Source organism: Pungitius pungitius, chromosome 4 (genome assembly GCF_949316345.1).
Source record: "Pungitius pungitius chromosome 4, fPunPun2.1, whole genome shotgun sequence".
Lineage (NCBI taxonomy): Eukaryota > Metazoa > Chordata > Actinopteri > Perciformes > Gasterosteidae > Pungitius > Pungitius pungitius.
This window is the reverse complement of record NC_084903.1, coordinates 23,741,271-23,767,142: the sequence shown is the minus strand read 5'-3', so window position 1 is coordinate 23,767,142 and position 25,872 is coordinate 23,741,271. Positions and strand designations below refer to the sequence as shown.

Sequence of the window (25,872 nt, the reverse complement as noted above, 5' to 3'; positions counted from 1 at the left end):
TTACTCTACTTCTGTGTAGTGACCAGCAGGGGGCGACTCCTCTGCTCCCATAGACGTCTATGAGGAAATGACTCTACTTCTCTGTGTAGTGACCAGCAGGGGGCGACTCCTCTGCTCCCATAGACGTCTATGAGGAAATGACTCTACTTCTGTGTAGTGACCAGCAGGGGGCGACTCCTCTGCTCCCATAGATGTCTATGAGGAAATGACTCTACTTCTGTGTAGTGACCAGCAGGGGGCGACTCCTCTGCTCCCATAGACGTCTATGAGGAAATGACTCTACTTCTGTGTAGTGACCAGCAGGGGGCGACTCCTCTGCTCCCATAGACGTCTATGAGGAAATGACTCTACTTCTCTCTTGATTTATTCCCTCAGTAAACATTGTAAACATGAGTTTATGGTCTCAGTCTCTAGTTTCAAGTCTTCTTCAATGCAGCATGATGTCCATTTAGTGAATGATGGTCCATTAAAAAGACCATAAAGCAGGAGATGCTTTAGGGCGGGGCTACACACTGATTGACAGGGCTCCACGAAGCGCTTGTCCAGTCGGGGAGTTGTCTCATTTACTCTTTTTTTAAGCTAATTCTTTGACCCTCTTCACCTGACGTGTCTGCCACATGTCGGTCATGTGACTAAACCTCTGATCCAGAAGTCTCCTTCAGGAGGTCTTCAAACTTTACAGCTTCATTGCTCTCCGGACTCTGGAGCAGAGGGGTTGCTTCACACATCATTCACAGTATGAACTATTGTACTTCCAAAAACATGCAATAATCAGATTTCATTGATGCTGTTGACAGTATTTTCTTCATTCATGAAGTGATACAAAGACATTTAGAAATGTATCTCTGTGAAAACCTTTGCCTCTAGAACAAAAAATATATACTTTACACTCGGCTTTATCCAACGATAGGATTTTCGGTCTGAAAATGTGCGCAAATCACCACATAAGATATTAATTGTATATTTAGATATTATGAATCATAGAAGTTTAGTTTGGGAATTAATCCACTCAAGTCTTTAAAACACAGACACAAATACTTGGTAACAGGGATTCGTTGCTGAACACTTTCATGGAATTCAGTAAACATAAGATGGAGAACATCACCAAACATTTCCAAGAAATATTGTAATAATCATATCATTTCTGTTTGCTCTGTTGTCAACCAGCCTGTCTTCTCGCAGAATGAGCTCATCGAAAATGTCTCATGCAGCCAGAAATAATGTGTTTTTTCAGCTTTGCTCTCCGCACACTCGAAGCCTTGTTTCTGCCCCCGATGGGAACAAAAGAGGTGTCAGTTTTAGCAACCAAAGCACATTTGCCTGGTACTTGCAGTGACGCTGATATAAATAGAACCTTTGTGTGCCACAAACATCTTATTTTCAGCCCCCTTTTCATCTGGGGTTCGGTAAAAGGAACAGGAACGAGATGGCATGTGCTGTAAGTGGCATCGATTACACTCGATGACCCCCCAGGATCACGCGTGCACGATGCTGTTCGGCGAGAGCCCTCGCCGTGCTTCAATGAACGCTTTCACACATCGGAGCGGCGACCTTTGGCCGCTTGTTTTACAGGCGTCTCGGCATCCCACGAGGTGTGTTCGACCTCGCTGTCGTGCAGGAAATACGATCAACACAAGCGCCTCCTTCCGACCAATGGTGACGCTGTGACATCAAATAGCCACAGAACCCGCGCTCCAATGGAGGAACGCGCCAGCCGAGCGGCCACGCCCCCACGAGCCGTCCTCCCTGCTCATCCTGCAGTGTCATGGTGCTTGCTCCAGATGCAGTTGTCATGGAGATGGAAAAGCTCTCCGCCAGTGGAACCGTTACCATGGAAATCTCAGTCGCAGCAGCAGCAGCAGCAGCAGCAGCAGCCTCGGTGGAGGAGAGCGTTCAGCACCGCGGACAGCTCCCCTCGGCCAGCCATCGCCTGCTCGTCGTGGTCGGAGAGATTCCCACCAGCCGGCACCTGGACGCCGTCAGGGAGCAGATCGCACGAGGTGAGGAGAAAGGGGGCGACCGGCTCGATCTGATCGACAGGCTCCCTTTGTCATTTGGTTCTCGTACAAATATCAATGTGATTTACAAATGTTCAAATTCAGAACATCACAGAAGAAAAGTACATAACTTAAATAAGAACTTCAGATTTGTTTCAGTCCAAAAACTCAAAGATAAACTGTAGTGATTTACTTTTATATATTTCCATTAAGCAGAGATGTGGATGTACATTTTTCTCATTAAAACTCAATAGACTTATTTAATTTTTGTTGTATTTAAAGGTAGTTTGGATATTAGACTGCTCTGGCATCGCCCATCATGGCGCTTTGCAAAGGACGATGTCACATTAAAGCTGCTCGTGCTCTGACATCTGAACATCTGGAGTCATTTCATTGTGGGCCAATCAGAGTGCCACATGCAGGCTCATTAGAATAAACCCGTTGAAGACTTTGGTAAAGCGACAGGCGACAGATACGCCTTTATTCAGAAAACAGTACGAGCACGAGGAAGCGCTCTTTGTACATTGAATCAGGTAAACATGTTCTATCACAAAGTACAAGCAGGAACCTGAAAAGTCAGCAGGTTCATTCCGGTTTGATCAGTGAACCTTCTTCCTCCCGCACGCTGCTCTCTGCAGGTTTGCGTTCGTGGAGCGTCGACCTGACGCGTTGTGACCTGAACAAGGAGCTGCAGCTCTTCGGCGCCAGACACACCGCGCAGTTTTCTTCGCAGGTCAAAGGTCAGTTTCCCCCCCACCCCCTCTTGAGGATGCTTGAGACAATGCGATCGATCGCATGCAGACTGCTTGTCGGGGGGGGGGGGGGATCAATGCGGGGGCCCCCCGGGTGGTGAATGGAGCCAGTATTAATGTGGACCCGACCGGGACGTCACGGCTCTGAATGCGACGCCCCCCCCCCCCCCCCCTCCCTCTGGGTCGCTGCTGTATAGATTTCACAATGGAAGCGATTGTGTCCCTGGTATTTATGCTATTATTATTATTATTCATACTATACTTCTACTCTAGAGGCTGCAGCTCATCTCTCCTCCCACTCAGTAGTTCATGTTAAATAAAGAGTAGCAAAGAACCAACAGTGTGCGGCTCTACAGTCGAGGGACTTGTTGTTGTGTGATTGTTATCCTCCGATTCCCTTTTTAAGAGACGAAAACTTGAATTGTAGCTCGAAATCCTTTTGCCATTTTGTGGTTTTCATTTGTGTTTTGAAGGCTTTTTGTGGAGGGCCTCTAAATGATTTCACATCACCTTCCTCACGTTTCTGTCAAATCACCCAGCGGTTTAATCACCTCGCCGCCATCTGTCAGCCGCCAGCGGCTAGCTTGATTAATTCAACGTTAATGAGCTCCTTTCTGGAAATAACAATTATCGCCAACGTCGATCTTTTCCTCTGTCTCACCTCGCTCACAGACCCCCCCCCTGCCCCCCCGCCCCCCCTATTCCTTCTGTGCTCCAAACAGACGAGTTAAAAAGCAGCATTTCTCTCCCTGCCACCACGTACATGTGGAGGTTCACAATGTGTAGGGTTTCTGAAGGGCTTTTACACGCCTGCATTTACATGACAAAGGCGTCAGGGATGTAACGCGTGACAGCTGTGAGGAGGAGAGGATTCCTCTTTGCTCGTGGGACTTCTTTCTCATCCGAGTTAACTCAAGTGACAGTAGGACAGACGCGGAGAACGACGTAAACAGGTGCATTTTGTCATAGGGACCCGCTGTTTGTTTCAGTCACCATTGATACTTTTATCGGCTGTAGCCTAGCAACAGCCTCTTTTCCTCTACCTAGTGGTTTTGTCGCCTAAACCTCGTCTAAAGGTTAATGATTTTGAGAGTGCTCTGTGTCTGTGCCACTCCGGTCCTATGTTTGATGAGTTGGGAGATGTCAGAAATAAGACTTATAATAAGACGCTGAACGCAAACATGAGATTTTCAGTGCAAATTAACGGCACAAATGACTTAATGGATCCGCTCCGTCTTTACTGCATCGTGTCATCCGTCCTCGGTGCTTCTGAACCGTGAATCTCTGCAGAGACACCCGGTGAACAAGAGGAGAGGTCAGTGACATCGCCCTGCTCCACACACACACACACACACACACACACACACACACACACACACACACACACACACACACAGACACATGCACAGACACACACACACACGCACAGACACATACACACACTGTGGAATTGAGTTTCAGTCACTTACAGGATTTGTCTAGACAGTCAGAGACAAGCAGAGAGAATATCAACCTGCCTGCAGTTGGTGTGATTGAAGATGATGTCAGAGATTATCCACACGATGCGGAAAGCTGCATCACAGAATCCAATCAGCTCTGTTTCCTTTATATAACAGCCAGTGTTATACAAACCTACACATCTGGCCTTAAGCTTGATGTTTAACAAGCTGGAGGCAGATGCCATCGGCTTTGCAGGTATTCAGTGACATCCAGAGATGTAGGGGACTACTTTCTGCAGCGGATTGATCCACATTTGATGCAGTGAGTGATTTGAGGCAGCAGGACTGTGTTTGAGGGGAAGTAGACTTTGTGAAGGAAACCACAGAGAAGCTCTTCAAATGTTTTAATGGAGCTTCAAGAGGTATCAGCCTGTGTGCTCACATGGTGCTTGTTGGGTCTTTTTGTTAAAAAAAAAAGTTAGTTGGACTTGTTGACCGGGGAATGTGTGGAAAACCAAGGAGGCGATCTGCTGCGCTGCTGAGTACATCGAGGAGGCTCTTATTGGCATCGGTCTGAGACGATCAATGTGTCTGCAGCGGGGGGGGGGGGGGGGGGGGGGGGCTGGGTGTGGACGTGAAGGCGCCATAAGAAGCTTTGCTAGACACTGCGCGGTGGGAGCGGCCGGTAACAGATGTTAAGACACTTCATCGGGCTGCAATGACGCCCCACTGGTTTCCATACTGGTTTTCACACAAGCCTGACTGGATCCCGATGGAGCCCCCGGGGGGGGGGGGGGGGGGGGGGGGGGGGGGGGGGGGGGGGGGGAGGTTCACAGCCGGTGGAGGACCAGACGACTGTAGTAGAGCAAAAGGTCACATCGAAAAACCGATCAAATCCAGGCTGTAAAAAACCGGAGAGCCCTCGAGCCGAAGGTCATCTGAAGGTCGGCCCTTTTGATCCGTCCTCCGGCGGCTCCCTTCACGCCGGCTGAGCCTCGGCTTCTTATTTACTCTCGTGGTGGGACGGCTCCTCCTGGTCTGTGCCTTGAATGCTAATGGAGCCGCCGCTGGAGGGAAACGACGTCATCGTGGAGGACAGGCTCAAACACAGAGAACGCGCTCCTCATCTGATCGTGGAAGGCTTGGTATTGATCAGTGATCAGTTATGTCAGGTAAAAGAAAACCATCAAGGTTGTAAAAAGAACCTGTTGGGTCAGAAAATGCATTAAAACACAAATAAATACTCCTCTAATGAAATAAATACATTTGTTTGGAAGTCCGAGCAGGAGGACAAAGGACAAGTCCTCCCATTTCCATAGTGTTAATCGAACTAACATGTTACTTAAATAGGGAGAGACCCCCCCCCCCCCCCCCCCTCCTCCATTTCCCTCAAAGGGACCTGAGACTTTTCTCCAATGGCAGAAAGTAAAGGCCTTTCCCCATCGCTGCCCCTCCATTAGCGCCTCACAGCGGGCCGGGTCCCGATGGGCCGTCTGGCAACATTAAAAGATCTCGTTTCGTCCCGGGCGAGGAGGCGGGGGTGGAAATGTCCTCCATGAATGCATCTGTCGCCCACGCGGTGGAATTAACAAAGACCCAGCGGAGGGACGGGGGGGGGGGGGGGGGGCTGGGGGGCAGAAGCCGGGGCATTAATTCAATATTATTGTTTATTTTCTCCGTGGGATGATCAGCAGTTTGTTCATTTCCTGTGATTCTGATGACCTCGTAGATATCAAAGGCCGCCAGTAACTAAACCTCCACCAACAGACCATAAAGGGCGGGGCTACACGCTGATTGACAGGTCCAAATATGGTAACTTTTGTTCATCGGTTACAAAAAACAACATGGCGACGGCGTTACTGAGATCAAAGGCAAAAGGGAAACAAAGACGTATGCGCATTGTGACCACGTTCATACCAACATGCCATTGTGTGCCAGTCCAGCCAGTAGAGGTCCTGGTGACCCAGTCTGGACCGAAGGGGACGTTCACACCGGCCTCGCCATCCCCAGGGCGGTGAACGCGGCGTGGGACGCACCTCTTGGGTTCAGCGTTCAGACAGCTGAGAGACAACGTTAAAAGAGGCGGCACACTTTTACTCACTCAGCTGAAATACATCAAAAACGGTACGTTCTCCTCACATCAACGCCACATGTCCGCAGGGAGGCTGAAAAGCGCCGAGCAGACGCTATTCGCAGAGTGGTGGAGGCGAGCGTGCTGCACTGTGACGGTGCAGAGTCAGCAGGCGCAGCTCCAGTGTCTGAATACTGCAACACGCCATTAAACACACTCACAGCTGCCCCTACTGCGTCGTATAACTTACTATATATATATATATATGTGTGTGTGTGTTTGAATATACATGAAGACACAGGGGACGAGCTGCAGGTGATCTAAAGAGCAGTGAAGATGAGCGAAAGAAGGAACGCCTCCTGTCTCCTGTCTCCTGTCTCCTGTCTCCTGCTTCCTGCTTCCTGCGTTCTGCGTGACGCCAACCGATTAATAATTCAGCAGCCGGTATTGATCCGGCTGCACATCAAGGAGGAGGACCCTCCATCTGGACCTCACCGTACACAGCCGCAGGCCGACACCCATGTACACGCGTGTGTGGGTACCGTGCACACGCACGTGCACTGAATGCAGTAACTGTGAAAGAGGAGGCTGTAATGTCCTTTGGTTGGAGGACGAATACACTGAGATATACTTCATTTGTGAGGTACTTATACACAGTGTACTGTAATCCAGTACCACACTGCAGTGAATCATTGAGACGGTAATATTGATATATATTTATGTCTATTATTTGGGGATAGAACATGTACGATAGAGGTAGGGGAGGGACAGCTGCACCTCGTGTCTAGTGATCATTCACTAAATGAACATCATGCTGCATTGAAGAAGACTTGGAACTAGAGACTGAGACCATAAACTCATGTTTACAATGTTTACTGAGGGAATAAATCAAGAGAGAAGTAGAGTCATTTCCTCATAGACGTCTATGGGAGCAGAGGAGTCGCCCCCTGCTGGTCACTACACAGAAGTAGAGTCATTTCCTCATAGACGTCTATGGGAGCAGAGGAGTCGCCCCCTGCTGGTCACTACACAGAAGTAGAGTCATTTCCTCATAGACGTCTATGGGAGCAGAGGCGTCGCCCCCTGCTGGTCACTACACAGAAGTAGAGTCATTTCCTCATAGACGTCTATGGGAGCAGAGGAGTCGCCCCCTGCTGGTCACTTCACAGAAGTAGAGTAATTTCCTCATAGACGTCTATGGGAGCAGAGGAGTCGCCCCCTGCTGGTCACTACACAGAAGTAGAGTAATTTCCTCATAGACGTCTATGGGAGCAGAGGAGTCGCCCCCTGCTGGTCACTACACAGAAGTAGAGTCATTTCCTCATAGACGTCTATGGGAGCAGAGGAGTCGCCCCCTGCTGGTCACTACACAGAAGTAGAGTAATTTCCTCATAGACGTCTATGGGAGCAGAGGAGTCGCCCCCTGCTGGTCACTACACAGAAGTAGAGTCATTTCCTCATAGACGTCTATGGGTCAGTAGAGAGAATACATGAAGCTTTGGCTTCACTCTACAAGGCTGCTGCCTTTTATGTGAACTACTGCTTCATCAACAGGGTTTTTGACGCTTTGGTTACTATGGTAACCGCTGGCAATCCTCTTTTCAAATACCCTTTAATAATTGCAACTGATGGGTAAGCTGGGCTTTAATCTGTGTGAGAGCTATTCTTGTATCAAAGAGAATCTTTTTCTGTGGGATCCAAAAAAAGAAAGAAGTTATTTAAGGCCCAAAGAGACAAATGTCTAGACTGCTTTTGACAGGGACTCTGGATGCTATGATTCAGCGGTTTATTTTAGTGGGTCTCTGAGCTGCTGTTTGAGTCACAGCTGTTGGAAAAGTCCCCAGAGAACTCAATCCAGCATCCACCTTTCAGTGAAGTGGGAGCTGTGGTCAGATCCACAGCCAAAGTGTCCCTGCCCATAGAGTGGATATGAAACTTGATTTAATCCAGGACATCACCAGAGGCAGAAATATCACTTCATTCAGTAAACAAGCTCCATAGTAAGAGTTCAAGAGTTTGTATTTAAAGGGGACATGTGATGAGAAACCAGAGGGCTCCTCTTCCTAATGTCACATACAGGCTTATTAGAATATATCGAAAATACCACAATCCTATTAGAATAAGGATTAGAAAATGTGAAGGTCGCCATGTAGAGCCACTGAGTGGTTTGTATGAGGATTCATTTAATAACAACTCCACTCCTGGTAGTGTGGAGTGTATTTTGAAAAATGAAAACATTTGAAAAATACAACTAAAGAGCCTCTCTTCAAGTGGTTCCTCCAGTGAGGGGTGTGTTCAGGGGGGACTCGGTATTTTTTAAAGTCCCGGTTTCACCGGATTCCACGTCATGAAAACAATCATCTCTCAGGAGAGCTCGACGTTCAGCCTCTCATCGAAGGAGCTCCGCTTCTCTGATTCACGTGAATGCCGCTGCATCTCCCGACACGGGAGTGTCCGAGCGGGCCGTGAATGCAGCACGCTAGCAGAGTGTAGGTGTCGGGCTGTATGTACCGGGGCCGATCCCGCCTTCATCCTCATCCTCATCCCCAGCAGCAGCATCAGCAGCATCAGCACCGCCTCTCTCCCTGCGCTCCATCCACAGGACGGTAAGGCGCCGGTTATTCTCCATTTATACACCGTCGCCTCACAAGGCGGCGGCGGCGGGGGGGGGGGTAAACTGTGCTGTTTTTCGGCCCGGGGGGTGACGTTCCAGCCGGCGGCGGCGGTGGTGGTGGTGGTGATGAGGAGGAGGAGGGGGGGGGGGGGGGTAGAACAGTGGACCGGGCGCTGGGGTTGCGTAACAGCGCATCGTTAATCTGTAGACCGGAGGAATCTGACGACGTGTCCGTGTTACGGGGGGGGGGGGGGGTTGCTGCTGCTCGGTGGGCTCGGGATCGATATGATGTGAGTATCATTCCGGATTGGAAATTACCGGATTATCGGTGTCACCGCAGCACGTTTCCACGAGGAGCTGTCATTTGGTCTGATGCCGGTCTGTAAGACACGATGCATGCGGGTCACGCCCCCCCCAACGGATACGGATCTGCAAATAGAAATATATATTTCTATCTTAATTCTGTAGGTACAACTTTTTGGGGGCCTAAAAAACAGTAAAACATGAATTAATCAGCTTCACATATGTGCAATATCACATAGTCACCACATGATGTATTTATTTCATACACAACACTTCTTATCATTCATTTAATTCTGGAGCAGTTTATTTTAAAATACCACATGGACTTTCCACAAGAGTATTTCCTCATTTTCATTCAGAACTTTATAGCAGAAGGAGTCAATATGCGCTCGTTATTTTGCCATTCAGGAGTTAGTGTAGAACCCTGCTGTGTCCCTCTAGGCCCCTTAAAGGAGGTCGGAGGCTCTCGCTTTGACCCACAGGTCACATCTGCCCCCGTGACCTAATTTTTAAGGTGGGAGAGAAAAACAAACAAAGGGCGACGCATCATTGTGAGCTGAAGGCGGCAGGCTAAAGGGGGGGGGCAAGCCTCCGAGGCCCTCTGGCCCACCAGCCGACTCATCATTTAGTCCATCGGTCAGAACCATCGATGACAAACGGGGTGGTTGAGGTATCGTTTTACTAATTTATCAACAAAGAAAATTACCTTTGTAAAAGGCAATAACATAACAGATGATGAGTTGGAAGATTTACATAAATTTACCGTAATGCCACCGTTAAAACCAGGAAAAAAATAATTATTATTATTATTGCTATATTCTTATTGAGTTTCATATCACAGCATCTGTGTAATATGGCGCTGTTTCCTCACACAAAATACTCAACAATTTTTGAGTGTTTTCTTTCAAAAGTCCAGCAACACGTCAATGTCCGTCACAAGACGACATGCTTTTCACAATAAAACATCTACAAAGGACAAGAACGCGGTAAAATATAACTGCATCAGTCACACAAAGCCCAACTAGACGAGCTCATCTTTTAATAATCAATAAATACTTGACATCGTTCTTAAAAGCAAAAACTGGTTCCAGCTTCTCGAATGTGAATATTAGCCGGGTTTGTGTGTGACTATAAATGAATGAATATGTTTGATCTCAACCAATCCGAGGAATGAAATGAATTATTGATGAAGCTATGGATTATTTTATCGACTCATCTGATTCTAAAAAGACCATCTCGGTGAAGGGGTCCTCCTTTAGACAAACACACGGTGCGCTCTGTGAACTCCCAGAATGCCTCGGGGAGTTCAGGCAGAGGGCTGAGCTCGGGGGGGGGGGGGGGTGTGTTTCCCCGACTGGCTGGTGGTGCATTCACTGTGAAGAAAGGGAAAGATGCGTTCAAAGGCCTCTACGTTACACAGTGATGTCGTTCCCTGTCTATAAATATACACTGCCTTATTTAATATGCTCTTATTTTGGATGAGATGCTAGTGTAGCCTAGCACCAATAGACTTGAGCTTGACTAAGAAAGCGTATTTAAACTCATTTGCACCAAAAGAAAGATGAATTCAGACTTTTAACAAATCATGAAGTTATTTCTTTCTTTTAATCTGTTTTTTTTTGCCATAACATCTCAGCCAAATTGTTTACTTCTGGCTTCATACGGGTAAAGTGCTGCTTTGCTCTTTATTTCCGTTACGCTGGTCGACATTTCCCTTCAAATCCACCAACTTCTCACTCAAGCCCCAAATATGGATTCATCCGCCGCAGGAAGTAGTCCCTGAAATAATAACCTTTCCACTCATCAATGTTTGGTGAAGACGAGGTGACCAGCTACTGACCACTTGTAGGAAAGTGTACATCTGTGAGATCACAAAGTGAGACGCGTCTGTCTGTAAAGCAGCAGAAGAACACGTTCAGCCTTCATCTGGATCCAGTGTCGTTCCCTCACGCCGATGAGGCTGGAGGAAGTGAGTCTTCCATCTTGTATTTGGGATGAAGCCGTTGGTTTTATGTTAGCGGTTCCAGTACCGGTACCAAAATATATCTAGATATATGTACAGAAAAAAAGATTAATACTTTTGTAGCTGCACATTATTGGTACACCTCCCTGGATTTAACCAACCTGCAGTCATCGATGGGTCTTCAGCCCATAACGAGACTCGGGGGGTTAAAGTCTGGGGCCTTCAAGTCGTTTTTTAAATGGTGAAACGCTGCTGCTCGGACCTCATTATTCCCTGAGAGGAAGCTGCGTGTTACGTCCCTCCCAGGAGGCGCACTCCGGCTTCATGGCTCACGTTTCGTTTCCTGCCGCTGAGGTTGCTGTGCTGAGGACGGTTCAGCGATTTGCCGGGGCGCCCATCAATCAAAAGGTTCCCCTTGATCTACGTTTCGGATCGAGTGGCCCGAGGGATCGAACCTTACAGACATTTTGGTGTTTTCATCATGAACTGTAGAAGTGGACTTGGTCATCACGGTATTTAGTGGCGTAAGAGCGTCGTGTCTGGTAGCGACCTGTCAATCACAGCAAGCCCCGCCCTCACATGGTGTCTCCCCCTGCTGTGACCAACAACCTTCTCCATGAAGAGGAAGGTGGCTCCGTCGAGGAGAAGGAGGTCGCTCAAAATGAATCAGCTCATAGATCACAAAAGAAAACCGACAGTCACAGCCCTCAGGCGGGGAGCCGAGGCCACAAGTGTGCGGAGACCACTTCCCATCATGCACCAGTGGATGTGTGGGCTCCACGTGTTGACTTAATGCTATTAAACGCCCACCCGTTCTTCAGACATTCTCCAGAGTCGAGGCGAGCTTTTCTTTTCTGCTGCAACCATCTCACGCCGTGAAACGAGACCTGACAATTGTGTGTTTGCATGAATTCAAAAAGACATCAAACCTGAGACATCAAACCTGAGACAAAAAGAAACCCGGTTGTTCTCGCGAACATTTGGATCAAAAATTGATCCCTTTCTTGGGAATTGCCACTTTTGGTGAGTGAAGTGTATTTATAAAAGGCTGAAGGGGAAGAAAAACGTATTCTTTGTGGGACGCGGTGACGGGATTGACGGGACAGTTGGGTCTCCTGAATGTCACGTAGCATGTCGTGAAGCACCTGGATAGTCACTGTCCCCTGGCTGGAGGGGTTTATGGTCCCAACCAAACGTTAGGTCAGAGGGGCTGATGTCACGAAGCCCTGTTGACTTTTTTGGGGACTAGTGAACAGGAAGTGATCACATTTGGACAGAAGAGGAGTGATTTAGAGACGCCATATAAGGCTCTGGTAGAGACCTGTCAATCAGTGTTAGGCCCCGCCCCAAAGCATCCCCTGCTCCATGGTCTGTTTGACTCTAAATGGACCATCATTCACTAGATGGACATCATGCTGCATTGAAGAAGAGAGATTGAGGGCATGAACTCATGTTTACTGAGTAATTGTCTCATAGAGTCCTATGGGACCAGAGGAGTCGCCCCCTGGTGGACGGATGTTTTCGGGTAAACCAAAATGATTAAACTACTTAATCTGTTGATAAGCTGTTGATCTGTCGCTTTATTAAGTCTGACCGTATTAGATAAAGTGCTTTGAGTAAGGTTTTATAAATGTAGGTTTTTTAGTATTATTGCTTGTTGTTACGTCTGCTTGTGATGTGTTTTAATGCTTGGATTTTAGTATTAACAGTGTATATTAATATTTGAAATCACTTGATTTGTTTGAAAGGGGGTTTATGGATGAAGACTATTAAATATAACTAATCAAACTTTCTTCTTGAAAAGTTTGATTTGAGGTTATATTTTGATTTTGTTTATAGAAGATGTTTCTTCTTTCTTACCTCGTTAGTTGACCTACAACCATTCAATCAATCGATCAATCTATAAAACATGTCTGTTTACTGTTAAATCAACCTGGAAGCCCAGCAGAGCAATCGAACCTCGGCCATGAACGCCCTGCCGAATTCAAGCTTCGGGACCGAAAAGCGCGTCTCTCACCGAGAGCCAATCAGCTGGCAGCAACACGACGACGGCTCCGTTTCACCAATAAGACGAAAGGTTATTATCAATAAGGGCTTTAACGTTTTTCATTTGTCGAAGCATTTGAGATTTGACATTCAAAGCGCCTCCTGGCCGAGGAAGAAGAAATGAAGGGAGAAACATTTCTCACGCTAAATATGGATCCCCGTGCGCTGCTGCCGCTGCTCTGGCGCACGCCCTCACCTCGTGCACGCCGCGGTACGTGCGCGGATACTGATGCTCTGGCGCACGCCGCGGTACGTGCGCGGATACTGATGCTCTGGCGCACGCCGCGGTACGTGCGCGGATACTGATGCTCTGGCGCACGCCGCGGTACGTGCGCGGATACTGATGCTCTGGCGCACGCCCTCACCTCGTTCACGCCGCGGTACGTGCGCGGATACTGATGCAGCACGAGCGTCCCCTCCCTCCCACAGAAATGCTGCAATGCGTCTCCCTCAGCCAAGACTGGGTCAGTGTAACTGAGCCAGAGAGGCGTCCCCATGGCAACTGCCGGAGAGGCTCGTGGTCTTTTGGTGATTGTGCATGAAGAGAGCGTATTTCCAGGATGAAACTACTCGGAGCAGAACACTCGACAAGATTAGCTGTCCTGGCTCCTAAATGGTGGATGGGGCTCTCTGATGACATCATGACCACAGAGAGCCTTCAGACTAAAGGCCCACCTCTTCAGACTGAACCTCCACTAAAACACTAACACACCGTAGCACTTAATTTATACTTATAATGGCTCTTATCTATAACAAGCTGTAAAACGGCTTATTTGCTGAAATTGCAGTTTGTATCCCTATGACTGAAATGCACTTATTGTGAGTCGTTTTGGATAAAGGCCTCAGCTAAATGACATGTGATGTAATATTGTTTTGTCAGTAAATGGCACGTGGTTTTTCTCCCGGTTTCACCCTTCAAAACGTAGCTCAGTTTAAAGCAGTCTTTAGAAGTAGGGCAGCAGTGACGGACATTAACATGAAAATCACCAGCGTGATGATCCATCCATGAGCCATCCTTTTCGTTCCATCCCAATACTCCCATTTAAACTAATGACACTGGGCCTGAGCTGAGCCGTGACAAAGCTAACAGGCTGATGGTGAACAGGGAAACATTATTCCTGCCAAAGGTACTAAAATAAAGTGTTTTCATTCCACTGACTGTATTATATCCGGATGCTGTGATGATGAGAGCTGCCCCCCAGGTCAGAAGACGGCCCGTTATTGGCCCTCGGCGTGATCACTCTCTTTACTGCCCGTGTAGGCCAGCGGACCCTCCAGTATCACAGTGATGTCCTGCAGGCAGTGGTGCTGGTGAACCCGTCAGAGGAGACCGCCGCCTCCGAGGTGAGTCACAGCCGAGTTCGGTATCTTTTATTTCACCGATCAGCCCCAGTCTCTGTTTCTCCTTCTAAACAAACCCCTTCAGATGTAAAGTTTTGCCTTTGACCACTGGTGAATTTCAGAATAACCGTTAACCTTGCGTTTGCATCATCATTTTTTTTTCTAGAGTAGATACAGGTGCTCTTTGCTTGTGTTTGTTTGGAAACATAATGCATAATGTGTGTATTCCTTGTTAAGTGAAAGTAAGTATTTTCCTTATTAAGCGACAAGGATGTATCACTGACAGAAAAATGATGTTCCCTTTGCTGGCCAAAGATGAAGGACCAGCCGGATATAGCATTTTAGAAGAAACCGGATCCTCAAACCTAACACCGGTTCTAGAGGGACTGTAGTTTTCCATTTGGATATATTGCATTAGAAGATATTTGAATTACAGTAGCACAAGAGCATCAATTGATTTTTATTTTCCATTAGGATGACTCGAGACTTGGCGAGATGTTTGAACTGTCCGCAGTTGCCACAGTTAGTTATTGTGTCCTTCTGTTTCAAAGGTTCGCTCTCTAATCACCGACTTTGCCGGGAATAAGTTGCTCATACTGAGCGGCCAGAGCTCTGAGCAGGGAGGCGACGTCCTTCTGGAAGCTGGAACTTTCACCTGGCAGCACTTCTCAGACATCATCTCAAACCCTCAAGTAAGCACAGCTTCACAGGGATCCCCTTCTATAGTCAATTACTTGTTCTGTTTTTTTAACGGTTTCCGTGTTCACAGGTGATTGAACTCCTGTCGAAGGCCGCTTCTGAACAACCATCCAGGCTCACTGTTTCCTGTCAGGGAGACGGAGGCTGGAGCTCCCTCGGCCAAAGCCAGGAGCAGCAGTCATTTAAAAACCTTCTGGAATACCGCCTGAACCCCGAACCGACCCTCCCCGACATGGACGGAGTCACGGAGTTCACCGAGTATGTCTCAGAGACAGTGGACGTGCCCTCGTCCTTCGACCTCCTGGAGCCGCCGACCTCTGGGGGCTTTCTGAAGCTTTCCAAACCCTGCTGCTACATCTTCCCCGGAGGTCGGGGAGACTCCGCCCTGTTCGCCGTCAACGGATTCAACATCCTGGTGGATGGGGGCTCCGATCGGAAGTCTTGCTTCTGGAAGCTGGTCCGCCACCTGGACCGGATCGACTCCGTTCTGCTCACCCACATCGGTGCAGACAACCTCCCGGGCATCAACGGGTTGTTCCAGAGAAAGATCGCAGAGCAGGAGGAGGAGCGTAACCAGGGAAACGGTTCCGGCAGCAACGGCGAAGGGATGAAGAACTTGATCTCTCCGGAGCTCGGGATCGTGTTTTTTAACGTGCCAGAGAAGCTTCGAATGCCAGAGTCCACACTGAAAGTGAAGCGCAGCATTGAGGAAGCATCTCTTACGTTGCAGTACCTCAACAAGCTTGGGATCACACCAGAGCCTCTTCACAGGGTGGTGAGCAACACGATTGAACCCATTACACTATTCCACAAACTTGGTGTTGGAAAGTTAGACATGTACGTCTTAAACCCCGTCAAAGAGAGCAAAGAGATGCAGTTTTTGATGCAGAAATGGTCCGGGAACAGCAAAGCCAAGACGGGGATTACTATGGCCAATGGAAAAGAAGGAGAAATATCGGTCCCCTATTTGACATCAGTTACCGCTCTTATTGTTTGGATTCCTCACCGTCCAACAGAAAAAATAGTCAGGGTGCTCTTCCCTGGAAATGCACCGCAGAATAAAATCTTTGAAGGCCTTGAGAAACTGAAACACCTCGACTTCTTGCGATACCCTGTGGCTACTCAAAAAGACATATCATCTGGTGCAGCTCCCCCCATTATCAAACAGACAAAAATGAGATCGAGAACCGACAGCAGAGAGAGTCTCAAGTCTTCCCCAAAGCCCCACTCTAAAACAACGAAGAAAGAAAGCAGTGGACAGGAGGACGAGTCCAAGAGTGATATCACTAAAGAGAATAAAGTGGAAAAGAAGGAAGAGAAGAAACTCAAAAGTCTAAAAGCCACCAAGCAACAGAAGAACAGTGAGGTGGCCCCTGTGGGGGGGCAGACCGAGAAAAAGAAAATATCCAAGGAGAAAACTGCCAAGAATGAGAAAGTGTCCAAGATGGAAGAAAAGAAAGACAAAGAGAAAAAAGAAATCAAGAAGGAGAAACGTAACGTAAAGAAAGATGAAAATATAAGAAAAGAGGAGAAAAAGGAAAGTAAAGCCAAGGAGGATAAAAAGAGGGACCCAAGTAAACCGGAGCTGAGGAAAATCACCAAACCTGACCTGAAGCCGCTCACCCCCGAAGTGAGAAAGACTCTGCACAAGGCCAAGACTCAGGCTAAGCCCAAGGCGGACAAAAACAAAGCAGTGAAAGAGGAAGCTCATGAGAAAAAGCCAGTCCCAAAGAACATCCCTGTGGAGATCGCAGCAGCAGCTTTGGCCGACAGGTCCATCATGTCCTCTCCAGAGGACCTCACTGAAGACTTTGAGGCTCTGAAACAAGAAGAACTGTCAAAAGTAAAGAGTGAGCCAATCCAGAACGACGTGATGTTTGGTCATTCCCTGCACACAGATACCAAAGTCCCGTCTTTAGTTTTCCAAGAGGAGCAAGTCACATCACCAGAGACTGATGCAAAATCTGCTTCGCCCAAATCCCCTGTCAGCGAGATAGAAGACAAAGAAGACAAAGGCTTTTCGACACATGTTGGAGCCGCCGAAAAGAGGGAAGCAAGCGATGGCTTTGACAAGAAGTACGAAGAGGAGAAAATGGAGAAATATGACAAATACCCATCAAAGGACGACATAAGAGACAGATCGAAGAAGAGCGACAGCTCAGAGGAGGAGGGGGACGTCATTGAAAAAGCTGACCTTGAAGGAACGGAAGACGACGAGGTACTGAAATATAAAACAGAGGAGGCCAAAAGGGAAAAAACTGGAAAAGAGCTGGACACCAAGTCAGCTGACCCAAAACCTTCATCAGACGCAGCCATCTCTGGGCTGGTAGCAACTTCTGCCTCGGAGCAGTTCTCCTTCATCCAAGATGAAACCATCCCCGGCTACTCCGAGACTGAGCAGACCTTCTCTGATGAGGAGATCCACGAGGAACCAGAGGATCGAATCCCACAGCTGCGCTACGATGTGGGCTCTTATGACATCTCAGTCCCCGACGTGCCTGGTACTTTTGACTCCATGCACGGGATAAAAGAGATGAAGACCTCCGGCCCTCCCGACGTCAAAGCCAAAGCCTTCATGGGAGGACATGAGCCTGAACTGGCACATTACCCCGCCATCATCGCCGCTCCTCTCGCAGAGGAGGAGCACATCTCCTCGGCGACTTCCATCACAGAATATGACAAATTGTCGTCCTTTGCCACGTCCGTAGCTGAGGACCAGTCAATAGCTTCTGTGACGGCGCCTCAGACCGAGGAAGCGGGGAAGCACCTTCTGGTGCTGGACACCATCCACAGTGTCCCCTCGCGTCCGGAGGCCGCCCAGGGGAAGGACTTTCTCCACTCGGCCGGAACCATTTCCCCCACCTCCTCTCTGGAGGACGATAAGTGCTTCAAGTCTCCCTCCTCCGACGAGTACCAGCCCAACATTCCTGAGATGGAGGCCGATGCAAAGATCCAATCGGTCCACGAAGAAGAAGACGAGGAGGAAGACGAGGACGAGGATCAGACTCCTAACGTTGACATCCCTCTTGGTAAACTCCAAGAGGGCTACGAACAGGCAGCCTTCATGATGCTCCAAGAGAAGGAGAAATCTCTTTCTACCACATTTTCTCCCCCTCCTCCTCTCTTTTCTACCATCCAGTACTCTCCCACACAGGCTGTCAAAGAAAAGCAGTCTCTCTTTAGCTCCGAGGGATTTAAGACTGATATGAAGCCCATTTCCCCCCATGCGTCTTTCTCCTCTGGGTTAGATTTAGAGTCCCACAGGCAGGAGAGTGAGGAGAGATGTCTGAGCCCAGATGACAGCACCATGAAACTGGCCTCACCCACACAGTCTGTGCCTACGAGCAGCGGCTACTCTCCGACAGAAGAGAGACCGTTTAAGACAGAAGACAAAGACGAAGCAGCAATAGGTGTTAAATCGGCCAATGTCTCAGACAGTGCTGCTTTTATTGGAGATAAGACAGCGTCTGAAGAGTCTGAAGAATCCAGTGAAGACAATGAGGAGGAGGAGGAAGACGACTCTTACACCGAGAAGGATCTACAGCCCACTGTCAAGGCCAAGCTAATGGAGGCTAAAGAGGGGTGCTTCTTGGACGACGACTTCGCCACTGAGGCCAAATCTGCAAAGACGGAAACACAAGTCGAGGGCACTGAGAAGACAAATGTGTCCTTCAGCACAGATAAACCAAAACCTCCAATGATGTACTCAGATGAAGATGAAAAAGATGATGAAATCCAAAGTGGCGAAGGGTCTCAGAAGCCCTTATCAACAGATCAAAATAAAGTAGACGTAGAAGAAGAAAGCGAGGAGGAAACAGATGACGCTTCTCATGAGCAGGAGAAAAGTGTTCATTTCAACCTCTACAATTTTCCAGAGAAGGAGAGCAAAGAAAAGGCAGTGTACATAAGACAGGACACGCCTTATGTGCATGGCAAAACATTCTCTTACAGCGACATCTACGGCTCAGTGGACTCTGATTCATATTGTCAGGAGTCTGTAGATAAAGAGGAGATAGACGGCGCAAAAGATGAAGCGGATATGCAGAAACCAGAGCCCCAGACCCCGGTGACGGCCCCGCAACCAATGCTAGAGAAGGAGGGATTTAAGGTCTCTTTCGGAAAAGACGCCTACGCCTCCCCTTGGCTTGACTCAAAGAGCGATTCCGCTATACCTCCATTTGAAGAGGTCAAAGACACATTTGCATACAACACAGTGAGCCGATTCCCCTCAGCGGCCGATGGACCCGAGGCTCTGTCCACTTCTTTGTCGCCGGGTAAAGACGATTCTTTTAAAAGCCCGACTGACGGCACCGAGCCCCAGACCTACCCGTCGCCTCGCGACGCCGCCGCAGGCTTTGAGGAGAGAGGAGGGTGCTTGGAGGTGGACATGCGAAAACTGACAGCGAGGGATGAGGAAGACTACGATGACGATGTTGTGGATGAAGACGACTCGGACGAGGCAGACGAAGACGAGGAGGACAGCGACGACGGGGGCGTGGTCGATTCTGATACGGAGAAAGGTGCCAAAGAGACGTCCGAGAAGGATGTTAAGAGTCCGATCAGTGAAATGTTCGGATTGCAGAGGCCTGAATTCATGGTTTCTATGGCTGGATACGGCTACAACAGCCAAGGGACGCCGAGTAGCTCCAGCTCACTCACAAAGACTGAACAACAAGTGAAGGTTGACTCTTCATTCTTTAGCGCAAAGCAAACCGATTTGAGAGATATGAGCTTCTCTGGCCAGCCCTTGGGGTTTGAGTGCTCATATGGGAGTAGTGAGAAAGACTCCTTTTTATCAAGTAAGACCACAGGAAAAGATAAAGAGGATTTCCCTTTGAAATCAACAGAGGACAGTTATTACCAGAATCAAAAAGATGAAACACCGGACCCTCTGAGTAAGACATCGCTGGACACAAGCTTTCAATACACGACCACCGCCGCCCCTGGGTACTCCTCCTCATCGGCCTATAGCTACTCCTCGTCCACCTCGGGCTCCCTTTCCACCAGCCGTCAGTTCGGAGAAGAGCTGGAGACGCCTGCCGAGCCCCTCTTTGAGTACTCCTCCTTTAAAGATGAACAGGGCATGGACCCCTCCTTCTCCAGCTGCGCAGGAGCCAAAGACGACTATCTGGAAGTGTCAGAGAAACAGGTCGAGTCCACCTCCAGTTTAACTCGTTTTTCACCCCGAAGCCCATTTGATGAGGGGAAAACATTTCCCTCACTCTCGTCCACTGCCTTTGCTGAAGATAAAAATGAGCATAAGACAAAGTCAGGTGGAGTAATGGACAAAGGCCCTCAAATGGATTGCTTCTATAAGCCTGAATGGTCAAAGGGGCCCAAGCTGGACACGGCTGTTGGGTTTGGGGCCTCATCAGGAGCGTTTGCTCAGCATTCAGAGATAGACAAAGACAAAGAGGCGGCCAGTGCCGCCCTGTTTGGTGTCACTTCCTCACCCCGACCCGAGATCGAAGGCAAGCATTACTTTGAGGAGACGGAGAGCAGCGAAGAGGAGGACGAGGAGGCTTACATGCGGGAGATGACTCGTAGGTCGCCCTCGGGGGGCCTGGCTAGCCTCTCCTTTTCTGACAAACCCGTCCCTCAAGCTGCCTGTGAAAAGACAGCTGGCGCTCTCCCCGATGTTTTCAGCTCCTACGTGCCCTTGCCTTTCCAGTCCAACAAGCCGGACACGGTCAACGGCCCCAAGGAGGTGGCCTCGGCGGTAGCCGGGGCAGCAGACGGCGGTGCAGCAGCCGGCAGGGCTTCCTCGGGCACGGCTAAGGTGGAGCCCAGAGAGGGAGCAGTGGCCTACAGGAGCTCTTTCGAGTGGGAGATGTCAAAGTCTCAGATGGGGATGGTGCCCGGAGACTCCCCTCCCCATTACCGCCACGACGATGAGTTCGAAGAAGAGTGCGAGACGGAGCCAGAACACCCGGCCCGCCCGCTGTCTCTCTCTTCGGCGGATCAGCCCTTCCGCTCTCCGTTCTACAGCGAGGAGCACAGCCGAGGAGGACGGGACGACGACGACGACGATGATGACGAAGAAGACAGCGATCAGGATCTCGCCAGCGATGTGCCCTTGGGAGCCACCTCCTCTTATGCCAGTCGCAGCTCCCCTGGGTATTCCTCCTCCGAGTATAGGCAGCCCAAGCAGGACCTCTCGCCATCGTTCATCAACCCGTGCATGCGGCATTTATCCAGCGAAGAGGACGAGCGTGAGCGCCGCAGCGATCAGTCGCAAGAAGCCGAAGGGCACGATCTGTCGGTGAAGAGGAGGGACCACAAGCAGCCCCATCAGCACGGCGGCTCTCTGCAGCAGGCGGGTGGTGCGCCGGCGGGGCTGGGCCTGGCAACCGAGGACACACCGCCCACCTCCGTCAGCGAGTCTTTAGCCTCTCAGTCAGACTCCGATGTCCCACAGGTCGCTGGCGAGGGCATCTTGGACTCAGATGAAGATGCCGACTACATGCCCATTGATAAAATATCCACCGCGGGTGGAGGCAGCCATCATTCCTCGAGCAGGAGCAACGACCCTCCTCCTGCTCCCTTCATGGACCCCTACCCTAATCCCCCCCGCCCAGACGTTTGCATGGTGGACCCCGACTCTCTGGGCAACGGCCTAGTGAAGAAAGAGCCGAAAGCCAAGGGCTTAAAGAAGACTTCTGGGAAAACGAAATCTGCGTCCCCGGCCAGGCGCAAGAGGTCTCCCATGCCCGTGAAACAGATGCCGTCTCCTCGCAGCGCCTCCCTGAAGAAGAAGGAGGCCGACAAGAGCTCTCGGATGTCTCGTCTGTCGGACGGTCAGGGCTCCAAAGACGACGACCTCTCCAGGTCGAGCTACAACCCCGGCAAGACGCTGCTAAATGGGGTGAAGAGCAGTTCAGGTGAGGAAAATGAATTCAAAATAAAAGTGCTGAAAGCTCTCCAGATACATTTAATCCCAACAAGGTTTTTCATTTTAATGATTTCAACCGTGGAAGTTTCCATGGAGTTAGCTAAGAGGCTATCTGTAGGATCTGTAGTGTCCGGATAAATGTTAAAAACTGCGTAGATGATGTTGCTTTGTTAGATGCTAAAAACAAAGATGTCAGGAGCACAAAACGTGAAAACATGATGTGAAATGATGTTCTCCCACTCAGGTTCTCAGAAGTCCGGTTCGGCGGGGGCTCCCGGGCTTCCTATTTACGTGGATCTCGCCTACGTCCCCAACCACTGCAGCGCCAAGAACGTAGACCAAGAGTTTTTCAAGCGCGTCCGCTCTGCTTACTACGTGGTCAGTGGTAACGACGCGGCGAGCGGCGAGCCCGGCCGAGGGGTCCTTGATGCGCTGCTGGATGGCAAAGCTCAGTGGGGGTCCAACCTACAGGTCAGTAGGCGATAGGAGGCAGAGGTTGGACCAGAAGTGGTTTGTTTCTTTAGTTTCTGCCTCGAAAGGGTTGGTTTGTTTGTGTTCTAAGGGCACGTTGGTGCCATCCCCCTCACATCTCCCAATCTCCCGTCTTTTGTTGGCCCAGGTGACGCTGATCCCGACCCACGACACGGAGGTGACCCGCGACTGGTACCAGCAGACCCACGAGAGGCAGCAGGAGCTGAACATCATGGTGCTGGCCTCCAGCAGCACCGTTGTCATGCAGGACGAGTCTTTCCCCGCCTGCAAGATCGAGTTTTAAAGACCCCCCCCAACCCCCCCACCACCACTAACCCCCTTCCCCGGGCCCCCTCCTCTCTGTAGCCCGATATGCTAACCTGCCTCTGCTCAGCGCAGAAACAGACCTGGATACCTGTCTATTCTTTTCTAGATTTGTATTCCTTTTTAAGCTCATCTTATATTACAACGGTAGTTTTTTGACAACTATGTCCTCCGCTGCATTGTTATTTCTCAGTTTTTATTTTTTGGTGTTGTGGTTGTTGTTTGCTATCTCGAGACAACGGAGTTTATTGGTACGAGACAAAATGCCTGTTAGTAACAAGAAAAATAAGGACATGACAAAATAATTCAAATTGGCCGAATTAAGAGCACAAGCTTGAGCACTTTAAAGCCGACGACAGAGTTGTTTTTCTTCCACTGATTCCCAAACAAATGGAAGTTTTCTGATAAATCCTCACTGCAGGCGTGACCCGCTCTACTCCACTCTCTATTTCCTGTCTTTCTTCCAGAACTTTGACCCAGTGTTGAACTTTGTGCCTCCTGCTGAATTAGTCAAATAGAACCCACGTGCTTTACAGTATTTGCCGTAGAATAGGGAAGATCATATTCTGAAAGCTGTTGTGTAGTGAGTTTCTACGGTTACTTATCGAAAATCTGTATTTGCAGTAAGAACATCTCTGTGGCTGTTATTCCGAGTTTCTCTCCGTAGTTGTTCTAGTAGTTCTTCACACATGGGGGAGATCAGAAAGCCTCAAGTAAGGAAAAAAGAAAATGAATCATTCCCAATCTTCCCAATCCTGGGTTTATACGGCTTTACACACCAAGCGGCGCTCAGAGGTCTGTACAAAAAGCTGCGGAGATGTAGTCCAGTGCAACAGCTGGGTGAGAGGATGTAGTCCAGTGCAACAGCTGGGTGAGAGGATGTAGTCCAGTGCAACAGCTGGAGGAGAGGATGTAGTCCAGTAAAACAGCTGGAGGAGAGGATGTAGTCCAGTACAACAGCTGGATGAGAGGATGTAGTCCAGTACAACAGCTGGATGAGAGGATGTAGTCCAGTACAACAGCTGTAGGAAGGGATGTAGTCCAGTGCAACAGCTGGATGAGAGGATGTAGTCCAGTGCAACAGCTGGAGGAGAGGATGTAGTCCAGTACAACAGCTGGACGAGAGGATGTAGTCCAGTACAACAGCTGTAGGAGAGGATGTAGTCCAGTGCAACAGCTGGAGGAGAGGATGTAGTCCAGTGCAACAGCTGGAGGAGAGGATGTAGTCCAGTGCAACAGCTGGAGGAGAGGATGTAGTCCAGTGCAACAGCTGGAGGAGAGGATGTAGTCCAGTACAACAGCTGTAGGAGAGGATGTAGTCCAGTGCAACAGCTGGAGGAGAGGATGTAGTCCAGTGCAACAGCTGGAGGAGAGGATGTAGTCCAGTGCAACAGCTGGAGGAGAGGATGTAGTCCAGTGCAACAGCTGGAGGCGTGAGGCCCCGCCCTGCTGGGAGGGAAGTGCTTCTTATTCTTGGTGGTTCTGGAAGGTTCTCGGCATGCCGGTTTCCTCGTTAGTGCACAAAAACTATAGAAATAGTTGTTTATATTCACTGTAAGAACGTTTCACGTATTTCAGCGCTGAGGGCTTTAGGTTTTTGGAGAAGCATAAACAGCGACTGGTGTGTGTCCCGCCGTTTCCTTCTGGTTTCTTTTCAATATTATTTGCGACACATTGTTCGTATTGGCCTCATGTTTTCAGCCTTTGGCGCGTTTATTAATCAGTTGACGTCTTTCATTACGAAGCTTTTCATTTTTGATATTAACGCACACTAAGTATGTTGTGCTTTTAAGAGACTTCCACCAGGAACAAACCCGACCATCAGACCACAGGAACAAACCCGACCATCAGACCACAGGAACAAACCCGACCATCAGACCACAGGAACAAACCCGACCATCAGACCACAGGAACAAGCCCGACCATCAGACCACAGGAACAAACCCGACCATCAGACCACAGGAACAAACCCGACCATCAGACCACAGGAACAAACCCGACCATCAGACCACAGGAACAAACCCGACCATCAGACCACAGGAACAAACCCGACCATCAGACCACAGGAACAAACCCGACCATCAGACCACAGGAACAAACCCGACCATCAGACCACAGGAACAAACCCGACCATCAGACCACAGGAACAAACCCGACCATCAGACCACAGGAACAAGCCCCGGGTCAGTTTGAATGTGAAGATGCAGATTTACCTTTACGTTCTCCGTGGAGGACCTTTCCCCGTCTCCCGGTTGCCTTGGTTACCGTCCGGTGACGTCCCCCTCGTTTAATGCCGCGCTCTCAGAAGCCAGACTGCCAGACGCTCTCGTCAAACATGTTTCTACCTGGAGGACTTTCCTATTATTCACTCTCTCACGTAACCGCCGCATTTTAGTCCAAAGCAGACGTTGTTTAAGAAGAAAACAAACAAAAAGAGGAAAAAAACCCCATGGAATGCCCATGACTTGGTTTCAGTGAGCTTGTAGGTGCATGTGTAGCTTCTTTGAGTTCGTGATAGATGAAAACATGACTTAACATAGAACTGCTATTTTAAAAGATGTATATTTAAGGAGCCTCGGGAGCCTCCTCTCTGCTTCATGGTCCTACTTTCATCTCTGGTTTTGTGCAATATTCTCTTAATTGCTCTTTAAATGCTTAAAAAAAAAAAAGGTCAAATAGAAAAGATTTATTGTTGAAAAGGGAACAAGTGTGGTGAAGATCAATAAAAACATTTACTGAAAACAAACGTTTGAGTCTTCTCTTTTTTCTCCATCACATCACATCAGAAACGTGTACTTGTTTGTTTTAAATAAGTTAACATTCCTTTTCTTCTGCGGCTCAAAAGTGAGTCTGAGGACCGAAAAGTCATTTTCGCTTCATCTGGTTAAACGAAATTTTCTTTGTTCATATACTTGATTATTTTATTTATTTTAGAGGACAAAACAAACCACTAAAGACAC

At 49.0% G+C, this 25,872-nt stretch overlaps 1 protein-coding gene across 3 annotated transcripts; it reads left to right on the top strand.

Annotated features, from left to right (window-relative positions):
• The first annotated feature begins 1,766 nt into the window (after window positions 1-1,766).
• map1aa (microtubule-associated protein 1Aa) lies at window positions 1,767-24,539 on the top strand. 3 transcript variants are annotated; one of them, XM_037488757.2, is made up of 7 exons: window positions 1,767-2,000; window positions 2,636-2,737; window positions 14,447-14,529; window positions 15,078-15,218; window positions 15,296-22,106; window positions 22,362-22,588; window positions 22,737-24,539. In XM_037488757.2, the coding sequence occupies exons 1-7, from the start codon at window positions 1,793-1,795 to the stop codon at window positions 22,890-22,892; spliced, it is 7,728 nt and encodes a 2,575-aa protein (XP_037344654.2). In that variant the 5' UTR covers window positions 1,767-1,792; the 3' UTR covers window positions 22,893-24,539. The 3 variants fall into 3 exon arrangements, with proteins under 3 accessions (XP_037344654.2, XP_037344661.2, XP_037344649.2); XM_037488764.2 differs by lacking the exon at window positions 1,767-2,000 and adding an exon at window positions 2,462-2,530; XM_037488752.2 differs by lacking the exons at window positions 1,767-2,000; window positions 2,636-2,737 and adding an exon at window positions 8,583-8,865.
• Window positions 24,540-25,872: the final 1,333 nt, after the last annotated feature.

Bases quoted from the DNA above. Each gene is read 5' to 3' on its own strand.
- map1aa (XM_037488757.2), top strand. From the start codon at position 1,793: ATGGAGATGGAAAAGCTCTCCGCCAGTGGAACCGTTACCATGGAAATC. The intron at 14,530-15,077 runs GTGAGTCACAGC...TCTGTTTCAAAG, and splicing joins AGGAGACCGCCGCCTCCGAG to GTTCGCTCTCTAATCACCGA. The intron at 22,589-22,736 runs GTCAGTAGGCGA...TTGTTGGCCCAG, and splicing joins AGTGGGGGTCCAACCTACAG to GTGACGCTGATCCCGACCCA.